Source organism: Cyprinodon variegatus, unplaced genomic scaffold, assembly GCF_000732505.1.
Source record: "Cyprinodon variegatus isolate N-32 unplaced genomic scaffold, C_variegatus-1.0 Scaffold477, whole genome shotgun sequence".
Classification (NCBI taxonomy): Eukaryota; Metazoa; Chordata; class Actinopteri; order Cyprinodontiformes; family Cyprinodontidae; genus Cyprinodon; species Cyprinodon variegatus.
This window is the reverse complement of record NW_015150930.1, coordinates 4,500-27,922: the sequence shown is the minus strand read 5'-3', so window position 1 is coordinate 27,922 and position 23,423 is coordinate 4,500. Positions and strand designations below refer to the sequence as shown.

At 38.8% G+C, this 23,423-nt stretch overlaps 2 protein-coding genes across 2 annotated transcripts; one reads left to right on the top strand and one right to left on the bottom strand.

Annotated features, from left to right (window-relative positions):
• The first annotated feature begins 3,922 nt into the window (after positions 1–3,922).
• On the top strand, positions 3,923–6,699 carry rag2 (recombination activating gene 2). Its single transcript, XM_015389857.1, has 2 exons — positions 3,923–4,277; positions 4,918–6,699. The coding sequence occupies exon 2, from the start codon at positions 4,932–4,934 to the stop codon at positions 6,531–6,533; it is 1,602 nt and encodes a 533-aa protein (XP_015245343.1). The 5' UTR covers positions 3,923–4,277; positions 4,918–4,931; the 3' UTR covers positions 6,534–6,699.
• Positions 6,700–10,174: 3,475 nt separating this feature from the next.
• Positions 10,175–17,056, bottom strand: rag1 (recombination activating gene 1). Its single transcript, XM_015389859.1, has 4 exons — positions 16,895–17,056; positions 15,509–15,865; positions 14,251–15,377; positions 10,175–13,468 (listed from the first exon to the last, which is right to left on the bottom strand). The coding sequence occupies exons 2-4, from the start codon at positions 15,841–15,843 to the stop codon at positions 11,721–11,723; spliced, it is 3,210 nt and encodes a 1,069-aa protein (XP_015245345.1). The 5' UTR covers positions 15,844–15,865; positions 16,895–17,056; the 3' UTR covers positions 10,175–11,720.
• Positions 17,057–23,423: the final 6,367 nt, after the last annotated feature.

The following is a 23,423-nucleotide window of genomic DNA, read 5'->3' as shown; positions in this document are numbered from 1 at the left end:
CAACAAAACCCTGGCCGGCCGGCGCCAGCGGAGAGGCCGCCAGGAATGAGCCAGCAGTCCCCCCGGGCATCCACCCCCAGCTCCACCAGTGCACCGGTGAGCCCCGAGGCCAACCAGCGGAGGGAGAGCAGGACGGGGGGAATGGGCTCCGCACTTAGCGGAGACTTGAGATGTATTTGGGAGAGGGTGCGGTTGAGACCCCAACCTGGGAGAAAAAAAAAAACACACCCTCTCAATGATGCCTTCCCTCCCTAGTGCCCCCACTCGTACCACAGAAAAAAAAAAAAAAAATTGAAAAAAATAATAATTGTATGCTGGCAGTTTACAGAAGCTTGTCTTGTGTTCTTATCATAGTTTATGTCAACAAAATAGCTTTTTAAGAAAGCTATTTTAAGAAGAAAAAATATAGTCACTGGAGAGGGATAAAAGGTTGATAAATATGGCAACAAATATGTTAAAGTAATCACAATGACTATGTGTTTTTTGATTTATTACAGAAGTACAAAGACGTTGCACCACAAAAAAAAGAGATAAATTAAAATAAAATCAATCGCACCACACTGGGGAAAAAACTTTTATATCACATATAATTCTACAATTTCCAAAATTGTACCTTTACTATGTAGCACTGTTTGAGAATGGCTGATCTAAATTGTTCCATTGTAGCTTTGGCTTTATGATAGGGATCCTTGTCCTGTTAGTTAAACCTCAGCCATAGTCTTAAACATTTATGTTTTTTTTGTTGTTGTTGTTGTTTTTTTTCACAAGTTGAGTCTAAATAAATTTTCTGTCCTTGGTCAAGAAAAGCTTCCCCACAGCAAAATGCTGCTACCCTTTTGCTTCACAGCAAGGATGACATGTTCTGGATATGATCATGGTGCTGGTTGTTCACTAATATTTTGTTACAAAACTCATAGAAAAGCACTTTTTATAGACACACAGATAACCTCTATGTACTAGTTATTTTAGATACAATTAAAGACAATTGTTTATTATTATTTGTTTCTTAAAAGGGGCCCAGAGGAACACACTTTATAAACATTGATTTTGTAAGAAAAAAAACCCAAAACAATAGAAGAAAAACAAACCACATCAACTAAAACTAACAGATGTTTGTGGTGTAATTCTTTAGCAAACCACTGCACAGGGTTCCAACTGTGTGAATTGGAATCAGAAATACCAGCTGGGTCAGGATTCTGTTTTTAAAAAGAAAACTACTGAATGTTAGTAATATTCATCAGATGAACTTATAGTATCCTATAGTACCTTATTAACTGCAGAATATGGTGGTACCGCTGTCACTCAGTAACAATCACCACAAGAGGGGCAATTATCACAGCATTAAAGAGTGATAAACACAATGGCATGGCCATTTTCAGAACATCTGAGCTGTCTGCGTCTCATCAATCAAAAAGCACACCTCAGGGTAGCAGCATGAAGGTAGTGATACATTACAATGGACAGAAACAGGTGCTGCAATAGATTCTAATTACTTTGTTCTATCAATTATGTACAAATCCTTGCATGGGCCCAGAGTCTGCCACACACTGCTGGGCCTCCTACGCACTCTGCACCAGCTCAGCTTTAAGCTGCATGCCAGGCAGGCAGGCTTTTCAATTGTGCAGATGCCTTCAGGTAACTAAAAAGGTTTATTTTTCCAAGGCTAGTTCTAAATAGAGGGGCAACTGTGCTTGAAAATAAAAGGGGGAAAAGGCAATACTTTGCATATCCTGCTGACATTTGTTGCATTATTTCTACTCAAGTAAAAGGAGCGGATTGTTTCTTCTTCCACTCAACCCTGCGAGCATCGGTTTAAACACACAGGTGCACTGCTGTTTTGTGTTTTTAAGCCGTAACGGTCTTCCAGGCACTTGAGGTTTCTGCCTTTGTTTTGCACACTCTTCAAGTTTTCTCTCAGCCACTCAGAGCTCAAAAACATTATGCTAATGAGTGTGTAGACAGCTGCTTCCAGCATGGTTTTTCTCTGGGTTTTCTAAGGGCTGCGATTGTCACTCATACAGAAGAAATTCTTTCTTTCAGCAAGTCACATCTTTAAAGCAGAGACACACATACTGAAATACGTTCTATACCGAACCTGCTTGTTTCTCTTCTCATTTACTTTCCCAGCATGAAGCAAAAGTATATGGCATGATAATAAAGTAAGGTTAGGTGTATTAATGGATCATTCAATTGACCTGCCATTCCGCTGTAGATGTGAGTGTCAAATAAATCCAGAGAAATGAATCGTCTCAGATCTAATGAATATGATTCAGTAGTGCAATGTGTCTAGGTGGCTAACACTGAGAGAAAAAAAGGACCGGAATTACAGAAATAAAAAGCCTTAAGATAGAATAAAAGAGCTTTAATTATGAAAATGAAGGTTGTAAGTCATGCACACTAATGTGACATTGCTGTCAGAAAGACTCTTTGATGGAGTAGGGCTCAAGGAAAAGTCTGTTTTCACATTTCAAGTAGCTCTTTAAAATACAGTAAGAAATGCTTCTTCAAAAGACTGCACCATGTTTAACACAAAAAATCTATAATTAGCTGTAAATGTTACTTAATGGCCTTTAATAAAGTGCTATTTTAATGTTGACAAAGAAGTGATGTCTCAGAGTTTGCTGTAATATGGTCCGACTATTGGATTGGATTAGATTCTTTATTTCGAACATGCAAGAGAAAAACAAAAAAACAATAAAACAATGTTTAAAAACATTGGAGAGAAAAACAACAAAGAAGGTACCCTTCTTTCCTGAGTTAATATACCTCTATTAGATGTGCGAAAAGGAGTAGGAAGAAGTAAAACTTATGTGCTCCTGCCCCTTTAATTCTTGTATTTCTTCCATTTCCAGACTTCTAATAATTACATATTTTCACTTCTGTAATTTCAACTTCTGCTGTCTTTCTTAGATGTTACATACTATTGCCTTGCAATACTGAGTAACAGTAGAGATTCAACAGTTTGTTTGTTGATATTAACATGATAGCATCTCAAACAGCGGTGATTCCAGTCCTCCGTTGGTTCACTATGTCCTAAATTTGCCCTTTGGATTAAGATCTGATGACTGATGATTACAGTGAACTCATTTTATGTTTAAGGAGCAAATCCATGTTCTGATAGAGGACACAAAGCATGCCAATACTATTTTCCCTCACCAATACACAATGCAGTCTACATTTCTAAAAGAAGTCAGGATGGATTTCTGGTTGTTTATACAAAAACATAACCTTATAATCTAAACATTGGAGCTGAAATCTAGACTCACTGTACCAACATTTCTACAGAGTGTTATATTCCAATTATAGTGATCCTGGGCAAACTGTAGCAAGTTTCCTGTTCTTAGCTTACAGGAATGGTGTGATCATTTGCTGCAGTGGCCTTTCTGCTTCAAAGTTTGATGTGTTGTGCAATCAGGGATGGTATTCCACATATTTTGTAACAAGTGCTCATTTGAGCTACTGTTTGCCATGGAGGCCCTGTCTCCCATGATCTCATAAATAAGGAGGCATTTTCATCCATACAAATGTCAGTTTCAAATTATTCTATGTATTTCTTAACTTCTCCAATAAGCCCGACTCAGATCAAAAACATTCCTACATGTAATGTTTTAACATCCCTTTTTGTTTTCTTTTCTTTTTGTGATCATTTGGTTTGAACTAGAGCAAATATCTCATTAGTTGTCTATTTGCACAAATTGGTGCTGTCATGTGATTGGCTGAATCTGTATTCTTTTTAACAACCAGCTGAATAGGTTAACCTAATAAGCCATTAAAAATAAGCTGCATCTGATGAAATATAGCGTGCAGTTGAATAGATTAACCCTTCTATTAGCAAATTTTTGTCACTTTTGTGTTTTGCTTGCTCTTAATCAATGCATAATTAGTTAATAAATGTGTTTACATTTTTATATAAAGTACCGACTTAATGGAATGAGGGAAAAAGAGTTAAAAAATTATGTTATTCCCAAAATATTTTGGAAGTTTTTTAGCAGTTTAAGAAATAAACTGTGCTCTTGTAACATAGCTGATATACAGTTAAAGTACTGAGAAATGTATAACTGAAAGCAATCGCTAAGCACACCTGCCAGGGTGCAACAGTCACAGACTGTTAACCTCAAGATCTGGAAGTACTCGATAGTCAACGAAGCCTCACAATCTTCTACTTTCTGCCTTCATCAGAGATCAGCTACAAAAAGAGCTCTTAAGCTTCTTCTTTGTGGGAAACAGGATTTACATTAAAATCAACTTGACGACTTTTTCTCCCTGCTGCTTGTAAGGTAAGCAAATTGAAATTTAAAGAAGTATTAGGATAAGTAAAAAACTCGATTCTTCTACTTTCATTCTCATTTTACCTTTCAAGCTAGAAATGAGCATTCACTTATTGTAATCTTATTCATTGCCTCTTACTGATCTCCTGAAAAAGTTTCACGCTTGGCTGTAAAGCTCTAACTGAAAGCAATAAAGTTTAAATGCAAGCCTTTGTTTGTGTGGGAAGATAAAAAGGGCAAACTCATAAAATAGAATAGTTTATCTACATAGCTGTCTAAAATAAATAACAAAACAGACCCTGCTTTAAAAAACTAACAGGATATATTCCAATACTAGACACTTTGCTTTGTTTAAAAGCTGTTTTTATTTTATTTGTTATATCTGTTGTAAAGCATTTAGATATTACAGCTCTTTGGCTATTTCTACCTAAACAAAATGTCTTATTTACCAGTGTTTAAAAGAACAGATGCTTAAAATAAGTCTGCATAACCATGTGGTATTCATGTCATTGTTGATATTAGATTTACATTGGTTTGGTTTTACAGCGTCAAAACAGGAAGTAGGAATTTAAAATCCCTCAGTGAAAACAAACAACATCTGACTGACTAACACAGCATGTTTTTGTGTCCAATTGCTGTTTTGATGCAGGCACCTGGCAGATCATGACCCTGCAACCATTAACTCCAGTGAACTGTGCAGGCCTCCTGCAGCCTGGTTGCTCCCTGCTACAGCTGGATGGGGAAATCCTTTTGTTTGGTCAGAAAGGTTGGCCAAAGCGCTCCTGTCCGACAGGAGTCTTCGGTATCCGGTTAAAACATGGTGAGATGAAGCTTAGGGCCATATCATTCTCCAATGACTCCTGCTACCTCCCTCCTCTTCGCTGCCCAGCCGTCTGCCGCCTGGACCCCTATGATGGGCTCCCAGAGAGTTATCTGATCCATGGCGGCCGCACCCCAAACAATGAGATCTCATCAAGCTTGTACCTGTTGACCATGGATAGTAGAGGCTGTAATCGCAAACTAACACTCAGGTGCAGAGAGAAAGAACTGGTAGGAGAGGTGCCAGGGGCCCGTTATGGCCATGCAATGACTATCATTCAAAGCCGTGGGAAGACAGCTTGTGTGATGTTTGGGGGAAGGTCCTACATGCCAGCAGGAGAACGAACCACAGAAAGGTGGAATAGTGTCATTGACTGTCCTCCCCAGGTTTTCCTTTTTGATCTTGAATTTGGCTGTTCCTCTGCCCATGTTTTACCTGAGCTTAGTGATGGACAGTCCTTTCATGTAGCTCTTGCCAGAGAAGACTGTGTTTACTTCATTGGAGGCCACTCTATCACCTCTGACTCACGTCCTCCTCGACTCTTCCGCCTTCGCGTTGAGCTCCTGCAGGGTAGCCCCCTGCTTTCCTGCGAGGTCCTAGAGTCTGGCTTATCCATTTCTAGTGCCATCGTCACACGCACAGGTCCCTCTCATAGATATATTGTGCTAGGCGGATACCAGTCTGACTCCCAGAAAAGAATGGAGTGCAGCACAATCATTCTGGATGAGAAAGGTATCCACATTGAGCACCTAGATCCTCCCCAGTGGACCCAAGATATCATCCATAGTCGCACATGGTTTGGCGGTAGTGCTGGAGATGGATGCATACTGCTGGGTGTCCCTACTGAAGGAAGGCCATCTCAGCCTGATGTGCATTATTTCTATCACATCAGCTTCCAACAAGCAAAAGAGTCCAGTGAAGAAGAAGGGACCCAGGCATGCAGCCAGGAGTCAACAGACTACGATAACTCGACTCCTCTTGAAGACTCTGAGGAGCTTTATTTTGGACGAGAGCCACACGAGCTGGAAAACAGCAGTGATGATGAGGGCGACATTTACAATGAGGAGGACGAGGAGGATGAATCCCAAACTGGGTACTGGATCAAATGCTGCCTGAGTTGTCAGGTGGACCCCAATACATGGGAGCCATATTACTCCACAGAGCTTCACCGCCCGGCTATGATTTTCTGCTCCAAAGGAGAGGGGGGGCATTGGGTCCATGCTCAGTGCATGGAGCTGTCTGAGACACTGTTAGTCAAACTATCTCAAGGAGGCAAAAAGTACTTTTGTTTGGATCATGGAGGTCTGCCTTTCCAGGAGATGACCCCTCCTCGACAGGTCATTTCACTGAAGCGCACCCCGATGAAAATGAAGAACAGAAATGGAGCCCTAATGTTCAAAATTTCCCCCAGCAAGAAAAGCTTTTTCAAGAAACTCTTTGATTAAATTAACTTTTCTTTAAAATTATGATGAAAATCTCCAGTCTGTATTTAAAGTGGTGCAAAATAATAATACAAACTGCCCAGTTTGCATGACTCTATGGGAAAATTTCAAGTCCTGCTGTTTTTTTTACTTAATAAAGTTTAATAAAAAAAAGGTCCCACAAGTCTTACCGGTACTCTGTCGTGTCTTTGATGTTCTTAATAAATTCTCCTCTGAAATCCAGGCCACAGTTACTCGATAAAAAAGTAATACAAATAAATGTTTTTTAATTTAATTGATCATTTTGACTCTTAAATCAAATAACAACTTGTGTTTCTGGCTGATCTTGAGAAGTCCATTATTGATTCTCAAAGTCTGGCCAAATGACTAGTATAATGCTTTGAATAACTATTCACCAACTTGGCATATTAAATTTTTATCTCAGTCAAACCTATAATTCATTCTCTTTTTTTTTTACATTTTATTTTATGGATCAGCACAAGTCAGTCAAAGTCAGTGAAGTGAAACGAGAAGTATAAATAAAGAAGAAAAATAAAGAAAAAAGAAATTTAAAGGAATGGAAACTGGCATATGTTGTGCTGCTGCTCCAAAAATTTCTGGAGCAAAAAATTACCTTCAAAAGTCTTACAGTCAGCTAAATAATGTTCACTTGTGTTCAGTCAAAGTGTCTAATGATCTCCCAGTAAACACACACATTTTCTGTAAGGCCCGAATACTCCATTTCCATCATGTTCAATTAAAAGATGCAGGCACCACAACAAACATACCAGAAGAGCATTTTCCACCAGAGGCCTTGTGAAAAATCTCAGATCAGGAATTAAGGAGTGATTTTCCAGACATTCTGGTTAAATTAAGCCTCAACTCATTTTCATAAAAACATTAACACATAGATTACCATGGTGATGTATTCTGTGCAGTTAGCCTCCTCCAAATGAGGCAAACAACCGGGCTTACTTAATCCTGGGGCCTTAACTGTTCAGTCAGCATTAGACTTTCAGGGCAGAAACTCCAAGTTACAAGATCTAGCAATCTCTCAGAGACGTATCCACAGCAGCTGTAATTACCAAAAAACAAAGAGGTGATTTTTTTTTTTAGTTATATGTGCTTAAGTTTTCAGTGTTTTCTTTTTCAGATTTTTTGATGTTCTTCATAGAAAAAAATCTACATTTTCAAAATTGTTTTGTTAATGAAATTTGCAAACTCTCAAACAATCCATTTTCTTTATTGTAATTCAGAATCCCTAAATATTTAAAGGACAGACCTTATCAAAACATACATCTGTCCAAAAAAAGGAAACCATAAACAAGCAGAAAATGATGTACGGAAGCATCCACATTGACTTTTACTCCTGGGAAAAATGTATAATGGCCTTAAAACAAAATCTGTTATACGGCAATAGCCTAATTCTGAAAAGAATTGCTTCATGTTTAAAAAAGTTTGTTGATTTTTCTTTTCCCCTCTTCTCTAACTTCCTCTCGACTTTGAGTGGATGCATAATAAATAAGGTTGTTCTGTCATGGTCGAACTTGTTTTGCACCATTATTACTTTGTCAATAGATATGGGGAGTGGTTGCCTAGTGGGTTGGAGCAAAGCTATGTCCTCTGAGAAGGTTGCAAGTACTCGGTTCAATTCCCCCAGCACTCTGGGTCTCTGAGCAAGACCCTTAACCAACACTGCTCCCTGAGCACCGCACAATGACTTAGACTTAGACAGACTTTATTGTCATTTTGTACACACAGAGTGTATACAAACAGAAATTTTGTTCAGTACAGCTCTCAAGACATTTTTTTTTTTTTAAGTGCAGCAGTGATAAAATGTAAGCAGCTGTGATAAAATGTAAACATAAGACTGGTATATAATTTACAGTTTCCAACATTCAGTTTTTTTCTTTTTTATTAAACCCCTTTTGGCAGATACACTGCCCACTGCTTCCCAAGGGGATCGGTTAAATGCAGAGAGTGAATTTCTCCAGTGTGAGATCAATAAAGTTCAATTATAGATACGGACAAGATTAGTTTGTGTGCATTTTCTTGTAACTTGTTCTTAACTTATAATAATCATACACTTATCTAGTATATTTCTCTTTATTATTTGAGAAATGTTGTTTGTATTTTTTAGAACATGCTTATTCGTAACAAACGGCCTAAAAACTGGTGCAAACCCATTAATTTCCAACAAAAAGCCCTTGTCTTACCTCTGTAGATATTTTACTTGCATTCTTTTTGTCATAACTTGCTTTAATAGCATTTTTTTTTTTTTTTCGTATCTTCCACATTTTTCTCTGCTTTCTGAAACTAATTTTAAAAAAAATGGCTGGTTGTCCATCTGGTTCAAGCAAGACCAAGCATCAACTATGCTGTTTTTTTTCTGCACCAACCCTCAACATGTATTATTTAGGCATTTATTGTATAGATTGTACAATACTTCTCAGATTAGCAACCTCAAACCTGCCAGATCTCCACACTTTGCTATTTTATTGAGGTTTCCATGAACAATTAAATTAATTATATTATATACAATTATATTTCTCCAGCTTTAGATTTTTTAATTCAGAGTATACAGATTTATAAAGATTTAATGACTCTAAAGGCTTCATAGAAAGGTCTCACCTCTCATACTGTATAGCAGACTTACTGGTGGTACTGAAAGGTTCTAATAGTAGCAAATCTTTTTGTCAGTGAGTTAAACACCATGTTTACTTTAAAAACTGTGGTCAAAAGTTTCCTTCTTGTTTTCATGCAGCTGATACACCAGAAAGATACTGGGGCAGATTTCCCTGCCCATGGCATACTCTCTTTCTCCTTTTTTCATACAGTAGCCTCAAGTATTATGTCTACAAATTGTCTCTTTCCTGTACAGAACAAGTAGCCGAGTTACCAATTAACATAATAGATTTAATTTAACTGAGAGATGGGGCAATGACACTCAATCTTATCTGTCTATATAACTAGATTATATTGGTATGAATATTTCTGTATAATTGTAAATGAACTTAACCTGTTTTTTCTTCCCTAGATCATTTTTGAAAAAAATATATATATTGGAATTTAATGTAATTTTTTTACTACTCCTGAAGCTCAACAAGGCCTATGATTAAAATCAAATAGTAATCTGTACAATCCAAAATTGGAAAGGATTATCATCTTTTGAATTAAGTTTATTATAAAATGTGTTTCTCTTTTGGTATTCTGCCTTTTTACAAGTTTGTTCATGTCGTCTACTTTTATTTGTACACATTTTTATTTAGGTTAATTGCAGTATGCAAAATTAATGTTTTAACCTAACCTTTTTGCAGGAATCATAAGTTAATTGCATAAATCCCACAGTTCTGTATAAAAAATTACAAATTTTCTAATTGGTCAGATTTGATATTCTAATCTTAAAAGTTTTTACAAGCAGTACATAGAAAAATATATCAAAATATCTCACAAATCAATCAATTAGGCATCTCCAGTTTTAACTTCTAAGCTTAAAAAGCTAAAACTCTCATACAATGGACACAATAACTAAATGATTTTACAATACATTATCATACCACTGCAGAATAAACACAATTAGCATAATTTCAGTTGTTATGTGCTCTAAAATGAAAGAAGTGGGTTTGTGTAATAAATATAAAATCAAATGAAAAGTAAAATTAATGAAAGTAAGATCTAGTATTTATTTATTTATTTGTTTGTTTTAAACACAAAAATGAACAGCATCAAAATCCATCATGCATTAAAACAACTTTTCACTGAGACATTGCTTTGTGAGAAACAGGAGAATCGTAACAAACAGCAGTGCTGTAGTGTATGTGCTGTGTGAAGCTCATAAGTGAAAAACTTGCACATAGTTTACCTGAGTGTATGTTTAGTGTATCACCGAAAGCATAAATGAGGAAAACACAGCAAAAGAGAGAAAAAAAAGGGACATTTTCTGAATCATCCATCATCTATTACTCTGGAAATGCAATTCATTATTGCAAAAACAAATATATTGCAAGTTTCAAAGTAATCCTCTCTAAAAAATGGTGTTATTACAGGGCTTTGACAACTTTCCAATGAAATGTGAATATTTCATTGCATTTGTATTGTTAAACATACAGAAGTAAAACAAAATCAAACATTCAATCAAGAAAGAAAAATAAAATTGCCTGTCACAATTCAAAATGGCTAGGGCAGGAGAAGACAATATAATCAATCAATCAAACAAATAAAGTTGCCAACAAATGAGGCTTTGTGGTTTTGCCCATCCCTCTTCTCTGTCAAAAGGCAGTGAAGAAATGCTGAGGGAGAAAAGGAACCAGGTCATAAACAAAAGTGAAGAAAAGTCCCTGCTAGTTGCAGAGTCCATGGGGTATTAGGATCTCTAATGGAGCACACTTTATTCCAATGATGTCCACAAAAAGGTCAGTATATGCTTCATTTTATGAGAAGAATTCGAATAACTATCATCTATCCTCCGCTGTGCAAAGCCTAAAAGAGATAAAAAATTGCTTCAAAGTGACCTGGCATCTACTCTGGCCCCTGGGGACCCAACGATAAAGCACTAAAGTCATCTTTTTCAGAGGGCACTCATGAAACAAAGAACATTTGGGTCTCTGTGATTGCATTTTCCTCTCACTAAAATGATATATTAAAACACTGGCCACAAATGTGGTCTTTTTTAACACAATTTCACTCCATGACTTACAGCTCTTTCATCTGCTTCCATAAATATCCCTTCTGTATAAATTCATAAATGTGTCACATCCATGCAATACAATAAAATGTATCATATTTCAAAGAAATATTCCTTTTTCAAGTTGTGAGGAAAAAAGAAAAGAAAAGAAACTTGTGTCTTACATTTACAGAGTTATCCAAAATTAGTTACACTTCATCTACTGTTTTAATATGGGTAAAAGGAAATAGTAATCAAAAACTGTGTCTGCATAAGATTTAATATTGCTTTTTTTCAAGTGCAAAATATAGATTACTTAAGAAAAGACTGCCAACAATTGACACACAAAGACAGAATTGAAAAATCCAAACTAAAAACAAAATGAGTGTCAAGAAATGTAAGAGGCTTTCATAAAGTATACCGAAATGAACCAATTTCTGTGTTACTTTAAATATCAATAAGTATTGGAAATAAGAACACAGACACTGATGTAAATGTCAGGTTATTGACCAGCCTAAAATCAGTCTAGGAGTTTGTCCTAAAATAAATCAAAACTCAGTGATTTCCAGAGTCACATCCTCATCATCATGGATCTCCTCTGAATCTATTGTTGCCTGGAAAGCTTTAGCAGAGTCCTTGTGAGCCTCCATGAACTTTTGCAAGTACTTGGAGGTGTAGAGCCAATGGTGTTTCAGCACGTCTTCCAGCTCAAAGGCCTTTGACTGCCGTGCATTCATCTTCCTGAAACGCCTAAACAGTTTATTTGCTGACTCATTCCCCTCGCTGGCCCAGGCTCCTATGGATCCATCTCTTTCTATTATTTCAGGCACATGTGCAAGGGTCTTGTGCAGATAGTTGGTTATTTTTCCATTGTATCTGTACTTGAAGGTAGAGGAGAGCAGGTCAGCAAAACGTTGTGAGTTAAAACTGTAGCGGCACAGCTGGTCAGGGCACTCCTTGGCTGGACAGGTAGCACGCCATACAGGTTTCATCTGGAGGTAGAGCCTCATGAGCTCCCTCAGGGCCTCTCTCCTTTCCTCTGAGGGCACCAGTTCACAAACCACTTCTGCAGCCTCCATGGTCATTAACCTTCGGGCATAGTTCCCATTCATCCTCATCACTGGTTTAAGCTTCATCTTCTTTCTCAGCTGTTTGTCCAAGGCTGCCCTCCAGCTGCGCCTTTCCTCTCTGCTGGGGTTGGGCCTTTTATAAACTTCTCCAATTTCATCCTGGAAAATTTTGTAGAACTCAGTGGCATTACCTATGTCGCAGTGCAATGCATCCAGTGTGGGCTGGGTCTCCAGGAAGGGCTTGGCTGAGACTCCTTTGACTCTGTCTCTCAACTCATCAACAGACTCAGAAAAGGGGTTGGTTCTCCATATTTCATAACGTTCCAGGTTCTCATCATGGCTGCGGGTGATGGAGTGTAACACCATATTCTGAGCGGCCTCCGCACGACCAGAGTCACACAGAGTGCAGATGTATGTGGATCCTGAGGCCTCCAGGCCCTCCATCTCACGCACCATCTTTTCATCGTAGCCTGTGCCCCTAAAGTAGAAGCGAAAGGAGCGTAGCATGCCACCAATGGATAAGATGAGCCTGCTCTCTTTCATCGCATTTCGCTCTGCAACAATAGGCCCCAAAACAGCAGTCAAAGTCTCATGGTCTGACTCATCCACAAACATTAGACAAAGGGGCTTGCAGGAAAGCTCTGAATTTGGCTTTGGCTCCGTAAAAATTGTGACTTCTTCCTGATCATCTTCACCCTGAATAGAGACTGACATAATAGTGAAAGAGAAGCGGACAGCCTTCTCTGGAATAGCTGGTCCTCCACCATGCTTCTCGCTAACATCACCCATGCCATCACAACACTCCTTGATCATGACTCTGAAGCCCAGGGTGCAAGCACTGTCTTCCATACCAGTGTCTCTCAGCCCTTCCATGATGTCCTCCTCAAGATCCTTCAGCGCTGAAACTAGTGCAACATCATAGCGAAAGCGACGGGTGATGGTGTCAGCAGGGGAGTCATCCAGTGAGGAGGTCCATCCTGACAGTCCGTTGATGATGCCAACATTGTAAGACGTGGACACATTTTTGAGAGCTGGCTGCCATTCAAACTGATGAAAGCCAGGGAGGAGCTCCTTTTCTGCAGCTCTAAGGGTGTGCAAAGGCTGAAAGATCTGACGGCCACTTGTAGCTTTGACCGTCCGATACATCTTATGATACTGGCTGCAGCTCAGGAATGTGTTGACCCGAATGGCTAAGCACACTGCAGGACTCAATCCAAAGCCTCTGCCTGCAGAGAGAGACAATGCAGGAAGAGAAGAAGTTTGTGTGAGACAAAAGTAGTAGAACAAAAAATAAAACAGAATAAGAGGATTATAGAAGAACAAGCCTAACATCTTATGATTTTAAAAACAAAAAGCAGAGTCTACTATTTGTTCAGTTATTTTCCTACAATTTGGAGTAATTTCCACGGTGAGGCGGAAAGAAATGCACATTTTCCACCTAATTTTGAAAATGTTATCATCAAAAGCCCACAAAGACATTATTACATGATCCAATACTTCCTATTTTCCAGATGTTAGAAAAGGACAGAGTAAAACTGGCAAAAGTGATGTATTGGCTGAAGATGAAAACAGACACCAGCTGCCTTCAATTCCCCAGAGAGGAGGATGGTGCTGTCTGTGTAATTTGCAGATACAAGCGCTGCTGATGTTGTTTTGATTCTAACAACCCCTTCACAAGACTTGTTACTGTGCACTGAAGGGAGTGTGAAGATGATGGACTGACAGACAAGATGAGTGGAAGCAGAGGGGGAATTAGGGATGGCTGTGTTTGTAACAGAGGTGAACAATAATGCAATGATTTTCTGATAAAATGCAGAAAACAATTTCCCTCCCTTCGGTACTGAACTTTTAAACTCATTGTTATTTATGATAAGCATTATTCCTCTGAGAGAAAAGGGATTATTAATGAGAAACCACTATAATAGTTAACAGCTGTTTTTTTGTCTCTCTTTTTCAATATCCTCCTTTGCTGCAGCAATTGAATAAAAAGCTTAAAATAGCCTCTTACCTTGCATCATGGCCTCAAGCTCATCTGCCTGCCGGTGCTCGTTCCCAGATCTCAGTGCAAGAAGAAACAGTGTCAAACACACTGACTTCAGATCGCCTCCTTCTTCTTTGTCTGCAAACACTTTCACCTGGCTCTTCAGATCCCTCAGTCGGTGCTTCTGGGCACGACGGGTTAAAGAGAGCAAATGCTGGCGAGGTCTCCCCCCCTTGTTAATTAGCAGGTAATTTTGAAACTGAGATGAGTGTCTGTTTTCACCTTTCTCAAACTCATGGTTTAGACAGTGGGCCTTGAACACACCTAGCTGCACGTGCTCACCACAACCTTCACAGGGGCACAGTAGAGGCAGAGAATAGAGGGTTGATAAGAAGGTTTTGGCAGGAGGGATGAGCTCATCTGGGGCACAAGAGAAGTTGCATGCAGGGCAGTGGGGTCCCAGAACGTGAGTAAATTTAATAATGCAGCTGCGGCAGAAGAGGTGCCCACAGGGGGCCTGAACTGGATCACAGAGCAGGTGATCACAGACCAGGCAGGTGAAAGAAATTATAAAATCCCCTGGGAGCTTCTCTGCAATAAGTTTGGTGTTCAGATGGTCATTCTGGCAGTGCGTGATGTTTTTCACCCACTGTTCTCTCTGGATGCTGCTTTTTTTCCATGTCTTCAGTCCAGAACTGTGCCGGTCTCCAAAGGGCTTCTGGGCCTTTTTTTCACCAACAGTACTGTGGTCACTGTGGTCCCACCTGGCTCTTTTGGCCAAACTCTGGACTTTTGGAACAACTTTCCTCCTCTTTCTCCCAGTCCTTTGAAATGATGACTTTTTTGGGAAGCACAGGTAGCAGTGGGAGGTATGGGGTTTCCACTCTGGAACTTTTGTTCTAGTGAAGCTGCAGACACCCCCTCCACGAATGGCAGCCAGCCAGCAGCGATGGCAGAAGAACAGAGGTTGGATGGATTCTACGTCATCTGTCACATCCACTTTAAAGACCTTCAGGAGGACCTCTGGCCAGCTTGTAAACTTGCAGCCCATTTTGCGAAGCACACATTTGCTTGCTTCATCCAGATCTCCATGGACTTCATGCACCGGCCCTTTGACCTTCCTTACTGCCATTCCACAAATGCGACAAAGACCCCTATATAAAAAAAAAAACAACAACAAAAAAAGTGTCATTATCTCTTGAATAATTAAATAGAAAAAAATATATATATATATATATACATATAAAGTGTTTTTATTTATTTATTTTTTAACATAGTTCATCACCTGAGATGGTTCATGTGCGTTTCCATTTCCTGCAGTTTCATATCTACTCTCCTGCCAGGGCCCTCCACATTTTCCTTGCTTTTTCCCCCAAGGCATAATTTCATAACACTTGCCAGTCCTGCACCATGATCTGTCTCTATATTTGGTGCAGTAGGAGGTGGGATCCCTAATGAAGCTCCTATCTGTGGCTGTGCCTCACTCGGCAGAGGTGCCTTCTCCATAGACTTCACCCTAAACAACTTAAACTTCCACTGAGAATACTTAGAGTGAGGATGCTGAAGCTCAGCAGGCATGAAGGATCTGGGACCATCTGTCTCCGAGCTCTCTGCTGCCATGATGAGAATTAGATCTTGGACCCTGGAGGGAAGAGAAGCAAAGAGAGAAAGGGAGAGATTCATATGATGCACTGCAAAAGTATCAAAATAATTCCAGCTGTCCATGAAATAATAGCTACAGAGAAAATGCTGGATAGTTCAAATCCCCCATTAGGAATCAAACTTATGTCTTTAGAGCTGAGCCATAGACACAACCTAAGAGCCTTTCTTGATTTCCACTGAATTTACACACCACCAGAAATCCCATTTAACAGCCAGAGCCTCGACCTCGACTGCTGTATTATATCATAAGCAGCATTTGGATCTTGTATAAAATGCATGAGTCAAGCATCGGAGGATCAATACAACACCAAAATGTTCATTTCTCTAGTCCTCAAACCCATCAAACCACCAGCCGCTGAGTCTTCTTTTTTTGCCTTTGACACAGCAGGTTTTCTAAATGGACAGCCTTATTTCTGTAAAGCTGTCAGTCATCTCCGATTGTCATTTTCTTGGCTGCAGGGAGAAATAGAGCTCTGGGAGACTTTAACTGACATTTTAAATGCAGCTGAAAAAAAATATCTGGGAAAACCTATTTCATAATCCATAGATATTGACCAAATAGAAGCAGAAAAGAAAACAAGAAATCATCACGTGGAATGGAAATAAAAAAAGACATATTCCAAATACAGCTTTACACTGCTTAGAAATTGTATTTCAGTCCCATCAAGTAGTTTTATGACACAACACAGGTAAGATCTATGATATTACTGTTCTAAAAGACCTTCTTTTGCCTCCCTCCATAAAATCTATGTTCTATTACCAGTTCTCACAATAAGGCGGTCAAACAATCTTTGAAACTACCCCGGTCTTACCATTCCAAGCCGACAGCAGACACACTGTAGGATCCTCTGTCTATCCATCTTTCAGTGTTTTCTGTGTGTTTTCTCCCTTAGAGGCTTAAATCTGTCAGACTACTCCATTTTCTAGATCTATGTCTGCTTCATGGGCTAAACCCTCATCTGAGACAAACAGCTGAGCCTGTATGCATGTCTGTCAGCTGGGTTCTTACCTTGTTTTTCAGTCTCAGCTGGCACTGGCTCCCCTGGGGACTCTTTCTGCATGGGAGCACAAGGAAAGCCCTGGAGCCAGGCTCCCTTTCACAGTGTGCACGATGCCTTTGTGTTGGAGAGTATGTTGCAGTTTGGAGTTGTGGTTTCATACACTGGGATTGCTCCTTACTGTGCCTTATATACCCTTACTGTGATGGAATCCCAACAGTCAACTCTTGCCACCTGATACAGGCAGCTGACAAAAACAACAAGGTTGACCCCAAAGTGCAGTTGCAACTGCTGCATGTAGAATCCAACGGTATACCCCAAACAAACAGCTCTTTACCACAACACACTGATCCTGTGCTCCACAAATCCATCTGCAGGCTCACCTCATCCAGGTGGCTTTACTGCAACAGCGAGACTGTTGAACAAACAGGAGGCCAAACATTTAGAGAAAAAAAAGACAGATCATGCTCGAACTGATCTGCTAGGAAAGTGTGTTTTTAAAGAAAAAATACTTTTTGTATATAGTGTATTTTGTGTCACATTACAACCACAATGTAATACACATATTGAAACATACCACATCAAGGTTTGTGGTTGCAACGCGGCATAATGTGATCAATTTAAAAGATTTTAAAAGCTAAAAAGGCATAGTGAATCTCACTGTTCACTTGACAATTGCTAATTTTATAAATTTTTGTTTGGACCAAAAATACAGAAAAACCATATACATATGTATATGTAGAAACCATATACATATGTAGATTTCTTCCTCTTATCTGTTCAGCATTCATAGTTGCACATTTTGATTGTCTCTTTTAATAGTATAACTGACTCCTTGGTTGTAATGAGTTCAAATTATACACCATCATTTGATGTGGCATACCAGCAGGTATACAGAGTATTTGCCCAAGATCATTCTTGTTTCTAATTATCCAGGGGATTAATCTGGTGTAATCGCCACAGGAGCCTGTTACTGTTGCTTTGGATTTGCCATCCAAGTCATTAGATACACAGTCAGTGGCCACCAAACAACAGTTTGGGTCTTTCCCATCCTTTTCAAGCTAAACAGCAGAGCAGGGTGAATACTGGCATGCATTGCAGCTTACATTTGGTGCATATGGTTGAATGTGACCTTCGACAGCTTAAGCAGTTTGTGTTTCTCTATTTCTTAATTTGTTTGCTGATAAGAGGATCTATACCAGGTAAAAGTTTACAGTCCACCTTTTTCAAGCAATATACAAATGCATCACCTAGAGGAGAATTTAAGGTGTGCATAGCTTGATTCATTATCCAAGAACAAACAAATGATGGATTGTAGCAAGATACTGCAGTCCTATTTATAGATGATAGTTAGATTTATGATAGCCAAGTAGCCACATGATTTTAAGGTAAACGACACACCTAGCTCGGTGGCAGACAGAGACAGAGTTCCAAATGTCTGCCTGACAAACAAGCAGTGACCCCAGAGACCCTTATCTCTCTGCGCCTGCTAATTGACTTGTTATTGATCAACTCAAAGGCAGTCTGATTTATGAGGAAGACGACTAGTGGAGACAGCCACCTGGCATGGAGTAGAGTGTTATGAATGTGGGAAGTGAACCCCAGGGGGACCACAAGCTGTAGTTTAGCAGAACATAGACAAGTCTGAAATGCGTCTCTGCCGACTCGGTTTGAGGGAAAGCTTTGAGTTTTTCTCTTATATGATAATATGATAAAATAGACCAAAGAAAAGAGAGCAATGGGGGATGGGGGTCGGTGGGTGGTCAGAGCTATAAGAAGCAGGTGGTCGTGTGAAGAGTGAAATTGTAACTGCAAAAGTGACAATGCAGTAAGTTTCTCTTAAAGATTTGTAGATAAAAATGTTACATGTGTTTTATTGGTATGTATTCTGACCGATTAAATTAGTCACCCCTAAATGAATTATTAAAATAACTGTGAAATACAATGCACCAAAGTGTATTTTAATCTCAGTAAAGAATCAAGTGCTTGATGAAGACCTCAGAGTTTTGTTGTGAAACTTTAGTGATCAAACAGCATTATTAAGAACAACAAACAAAGCAAGAGATCATGGATAAAGTTGTGGCAAAGTATAGAGCAGGGTTAGTTAAAAGATTAAAAGTTTCGGAAATCTTACTGAGCACTGTTTAATCCATCATTCAAAAATACAGAGTATAACAAAACTGCAAACATATGTAGAAATGTATGGTGGTTGAGGGATGTAAAACCACAGAAGCCAAGATAATGACATAACTATCTTGTCATCACTGTTAAAGCATTACTTGTTTTATTGAGATAGCAAGATAACTATTTCATTATCACCAGAAAACAGTTATTGATTTCTTGAGATAACAAGATGATTAACCTGTATGAGTAATGAATGGGGCTGGCCAACAGCTCTGTATTCCCAGTCCATCCATGCCTGCGGCGCCTGTAGTTGTGCAGTCATGGTACCACGTGCAAATAATCACTTTATTAGTTTCCTTTTTCTTTTCACTCATTGTCAGGTCTTGGTGGATGATTGTATTGCATGGAATACAGAAGAACCAAATCTGACTGTTTTTTAATGAAAATCTTTAATCTGGACTCATTTTGGGGGTTACTGCATCTTGTATGTTACAGGCGTTACACCGGAGCTCTTTAGAAAACACCCAGCGCTAAGGCATCAAAGGCATAGGTCTAATTGAATTTTTTGAATCAGAATTGGAAGAAAATTATCAAACCAACGTTGTCTTATCACCTAAAAGTTAAACACAGGATTATTTACAGAATTACCCATAGGCTGCCATGAGTTATATTAACACATCCTCTCCCACTGTTGTGGTATTGAAAGATTTAATCAGTTTTAACACACACCAATCATCTCGTTATGATGAGAAAGGGCCTTTGGTAGTTTTTAGATAATGAGAAAATTATCATCTTGTTATCACGAGAAACAGCTTTTGTTACCTGAAAACTCTGAAAAGTATCGGAGGGACACGGCAGCTCTCGGCTTCCATACAAAACACTGTGTAAATAAATACTTTCACGGAAAATTCAAAGGTCCAGCAAACTCAAGTATTAGACTAGGAAACACAGACATGATACTAACACAGAAGGAAAGAGCACACAAAACACATGCAAAGGACAAATGCTGCAAGTAGCAAAGAGAACTGCGAGTTAGGAAAAACTGCAAACTACTATAGCATTAAGAAGAGCTCCTGACCACTAGGGGGAGATGGCATTACTGCAAATTAGAAAGAAGAAAAAGGGTTAGGTTTCCTGTGAGACTTTTTTAAGCACCCAATCTCTCTTAGCATCTTGTTTATTTCTTAACTAAGGGTCTGTTCCCAAAGGAGTGTTGGGCAAGCAACTTAAAAAAAAATGAACTACTTACTTAATATGGAATATTATGTGTTTGTTATTAATTAATAAATGAAATCATTAGTTAAAAGGTCTACACGTCTGAAAACATTGAAAACAATCTGCACTATTTTTATGTGTGTGGTTTGACAAATAATTTGATATATGATCATGTAAAAGTGTTAATGTTTCCTGTTTATAATAAACGAAAATAAGATGTTATTTTTTGCACATTGACAGCCTTCAATTGGCTATAAAATAGATATGAAGCTAAAAAAAATAAATATTTTATTTAAATAAAAATGAAAATATTTACATTACAATAGAATTAAACAGGGGTTAGACTATTCCAGAACAAATAAAATCCCTAGCAGGACTGTAAGAGCCCAGTTTTTTTCACATGAGAAAACGTAAACCATGCAAGTAACATCATTACAGCACTTAGAAAGTAAAGAATGTGCAATGATTAAAGGCAGGACTGTCGTGTAGGTGCTAAGATGGTGTGCAGAGCGTCTTTAATTTACTGCTTATAACCAACATTTATAAAGTTTTATTCCCAAATATATAATCACAGAAATATTTAGCTTTCAGTGAGCGCTCTAATATACGAACGCTGTTATTGAATCAGTGCCTTTACCTCAACATCTCTCCTCTGTGTTCATGCTGAAGTTGCGTATAGCTGCTGCATGCTCCATGTGAGCTTGCATGTGCATGTTGCTGACACTGCATTTACACCAGGAAGCTTCAGTCCTTATCTATACGGTTAATTAACAAATAACAAATCTATTAAAAGCTTTGTAAGGACCAGGGGCGCCTTCAGAAATGTTTCATAGGGGTGGCCAGATGGCGTTACTAAAAATCTTGGGGTGGCCCACTGAAACTAAAAGCCATAATTTCAGGGTTTAAATCTACTATTGAGGTAAACCTGCCTTTAGAAATCATAAAGACTTAAGTAAACACCTACTCATATCTTTGTTTATTGTGTGATTTTTATTGTTACGTCGCTGGCTGTGCATAATGGGATGAAATGCTGAACTGATGCTACTACAATTTACACCGGCGAGTGGGGTGGCCAGCCTGGGGTGGCTGCTCCCACCCTGTGCAATGCCCTGGCCACCCCCTGGTGGCGCTACTGGTAAGGACTAACACGTTACTGTCTTTTACAAAATAATTAGTTACAGTGCTAGTTACTGGAAAAAGTAATGCAGTTACTTTAACCCATTACGTAGTAATGCGTTAGTCCCAACACTGCATATGAGATGATGATGAGCCCCCCTCTCTGGTCTGAAGCACTTTAATAATGTGTTGATGTTTGCAGCATTCATTAACTTGCACTTCTTTTTACCTATTGTAGAATTTTTCCTTTGTATGTATTTTGCTTTTTTGTGAGTTCTTAAATAAATTGTATGCACCATAACCACACTGGTTCCAACATTAAAACTCGGTTGTGCCAGCATGATGCTTTTGTGAAGGCTCATTATAAGGGACAGAACATTTTTTTGTCAAAAGATGTAGGCAGATAACTGCAGAGAAAGAAAGAAAACCCACAAGGTTCACAGCTTATACTGTATGTAAGATGCACAAAGCTGATGCAGACATAACCCAAAAGACTCAGATGGACTAAATACATAATGCAAGCAGTTTAAAAAAAATGTAACATCTGTTTTATCTTTTTTCTTTCATTTGTAACTATGCACAATTGTGCCATTGTTACCTGCATAGTTTCTTAAAAGAGAAGCTCAATTAAGATTTTGGGTGTTACATTAAAAAAGATGAAACTCTTCAGATTATTCATACTTTTGCCAGAGACTGAGGTAGAACAGGTAGAGAGAAGTTGGATATAGCGAATTCAGTGCCTGTTTTTCTCAGCCTGTGCCAGTGTTCAGGTTATGATGAAGATAAAGATCAAATAAATATAAAGTAGTCCCACTAATCCATCCTTGAGCGACTTTATAGTTGTTAGTGTCAGATATATGTGCGTGTAAAACAAAGAGACTGAACAAATAGGACATGGTAGTGAGAGAGTGGTGAAAGACAAAGAATAGGGATATAGTAGTGATCGTTTGTAAAGGAGTTTCATAGGATAACAGGCTTAGTTCAGAACAGAGAGCACAAAGGGGCTTAGGCTGATTGCAGGCTGTGACAAGGAAAGAAGGGAAAGAGATCAAGCCCTCCAGGCAGAACTATGCAAGTCACAGATCCAAAAACGGTTCTCAGACAGCTCCTGTCACTCCTGCAGCTTATGAAAATGTGTCAATAGTAGAACCAGGCAATGAACGAATTCTTTAGCTGCTCTGGTATCTCCCTCAGACGAAATAAAAATGTCAGCAATGTCTACATTTGAATAAGCCAAGCAAAATTGCACCATGATATTTCCAAATGTCACTAGGAATGTGAAAATCTTTCTGATTACATTGAGGGTAAAGGGGGCATTTTGCGTTTGTATTTCATCTGTGTGCTGAGCAATATATTGAGCAATTGGTATGCAAATTCTTTTTTGAATTGCAGTTTCAAAGCACGTCCAACTGCTTCCTGAGCTTCTCCCAGACAGTACTCTGTTAGTTGCCTTCCAATGTCCTGTTCCTCTACCTTTCATCCAGAGACATGATTTGGTAGATTAATACTTATGGAGGTAGATTTCAGCAGCACAGACCTGTTCATCAAATCTGCCTGCCAGAACAACCCCCCTACCTAACTAGTCAAAACCACCCTCTTTCATCTTCCTGTCTCTCCCACTCACTATCTCGTCTTGCATTATATCTCCTTACTTTTCTTCCTCCAATTTAAAAAATAATTTAATTTCATCAATGGGGTGTTTAATTAGTATTCCCTGCTTCCGCACTGAATGATTTGTTTATAGTAACCCTGTATGAAGTGGCTGCAAGTGTCGTTGACTCATTTAGACGGATGAAGAAAGCAGCATAATATCACAGCTTCTGCAAATAACCTCCACAACTAGATGCTGACAGTTTTGCTGCATAGTAACTTCCATGGCCAGTAACCCATATATTTATTCTATTAGATATCCTATTCCAGAGAGCATATTAGTTCATTGCATGTCCTGTATAAGATTTTTCCCCTTAGCTGTGCAGAGTTAATTTGGGTTTAGGCCAGTTCTCTTCCTCTCTGGTGTGTTATATAATCTAAAGAACCACTTCGAAAGCATCTATTTTTTGCTTAAAAAGAAAAAAAATAATAATA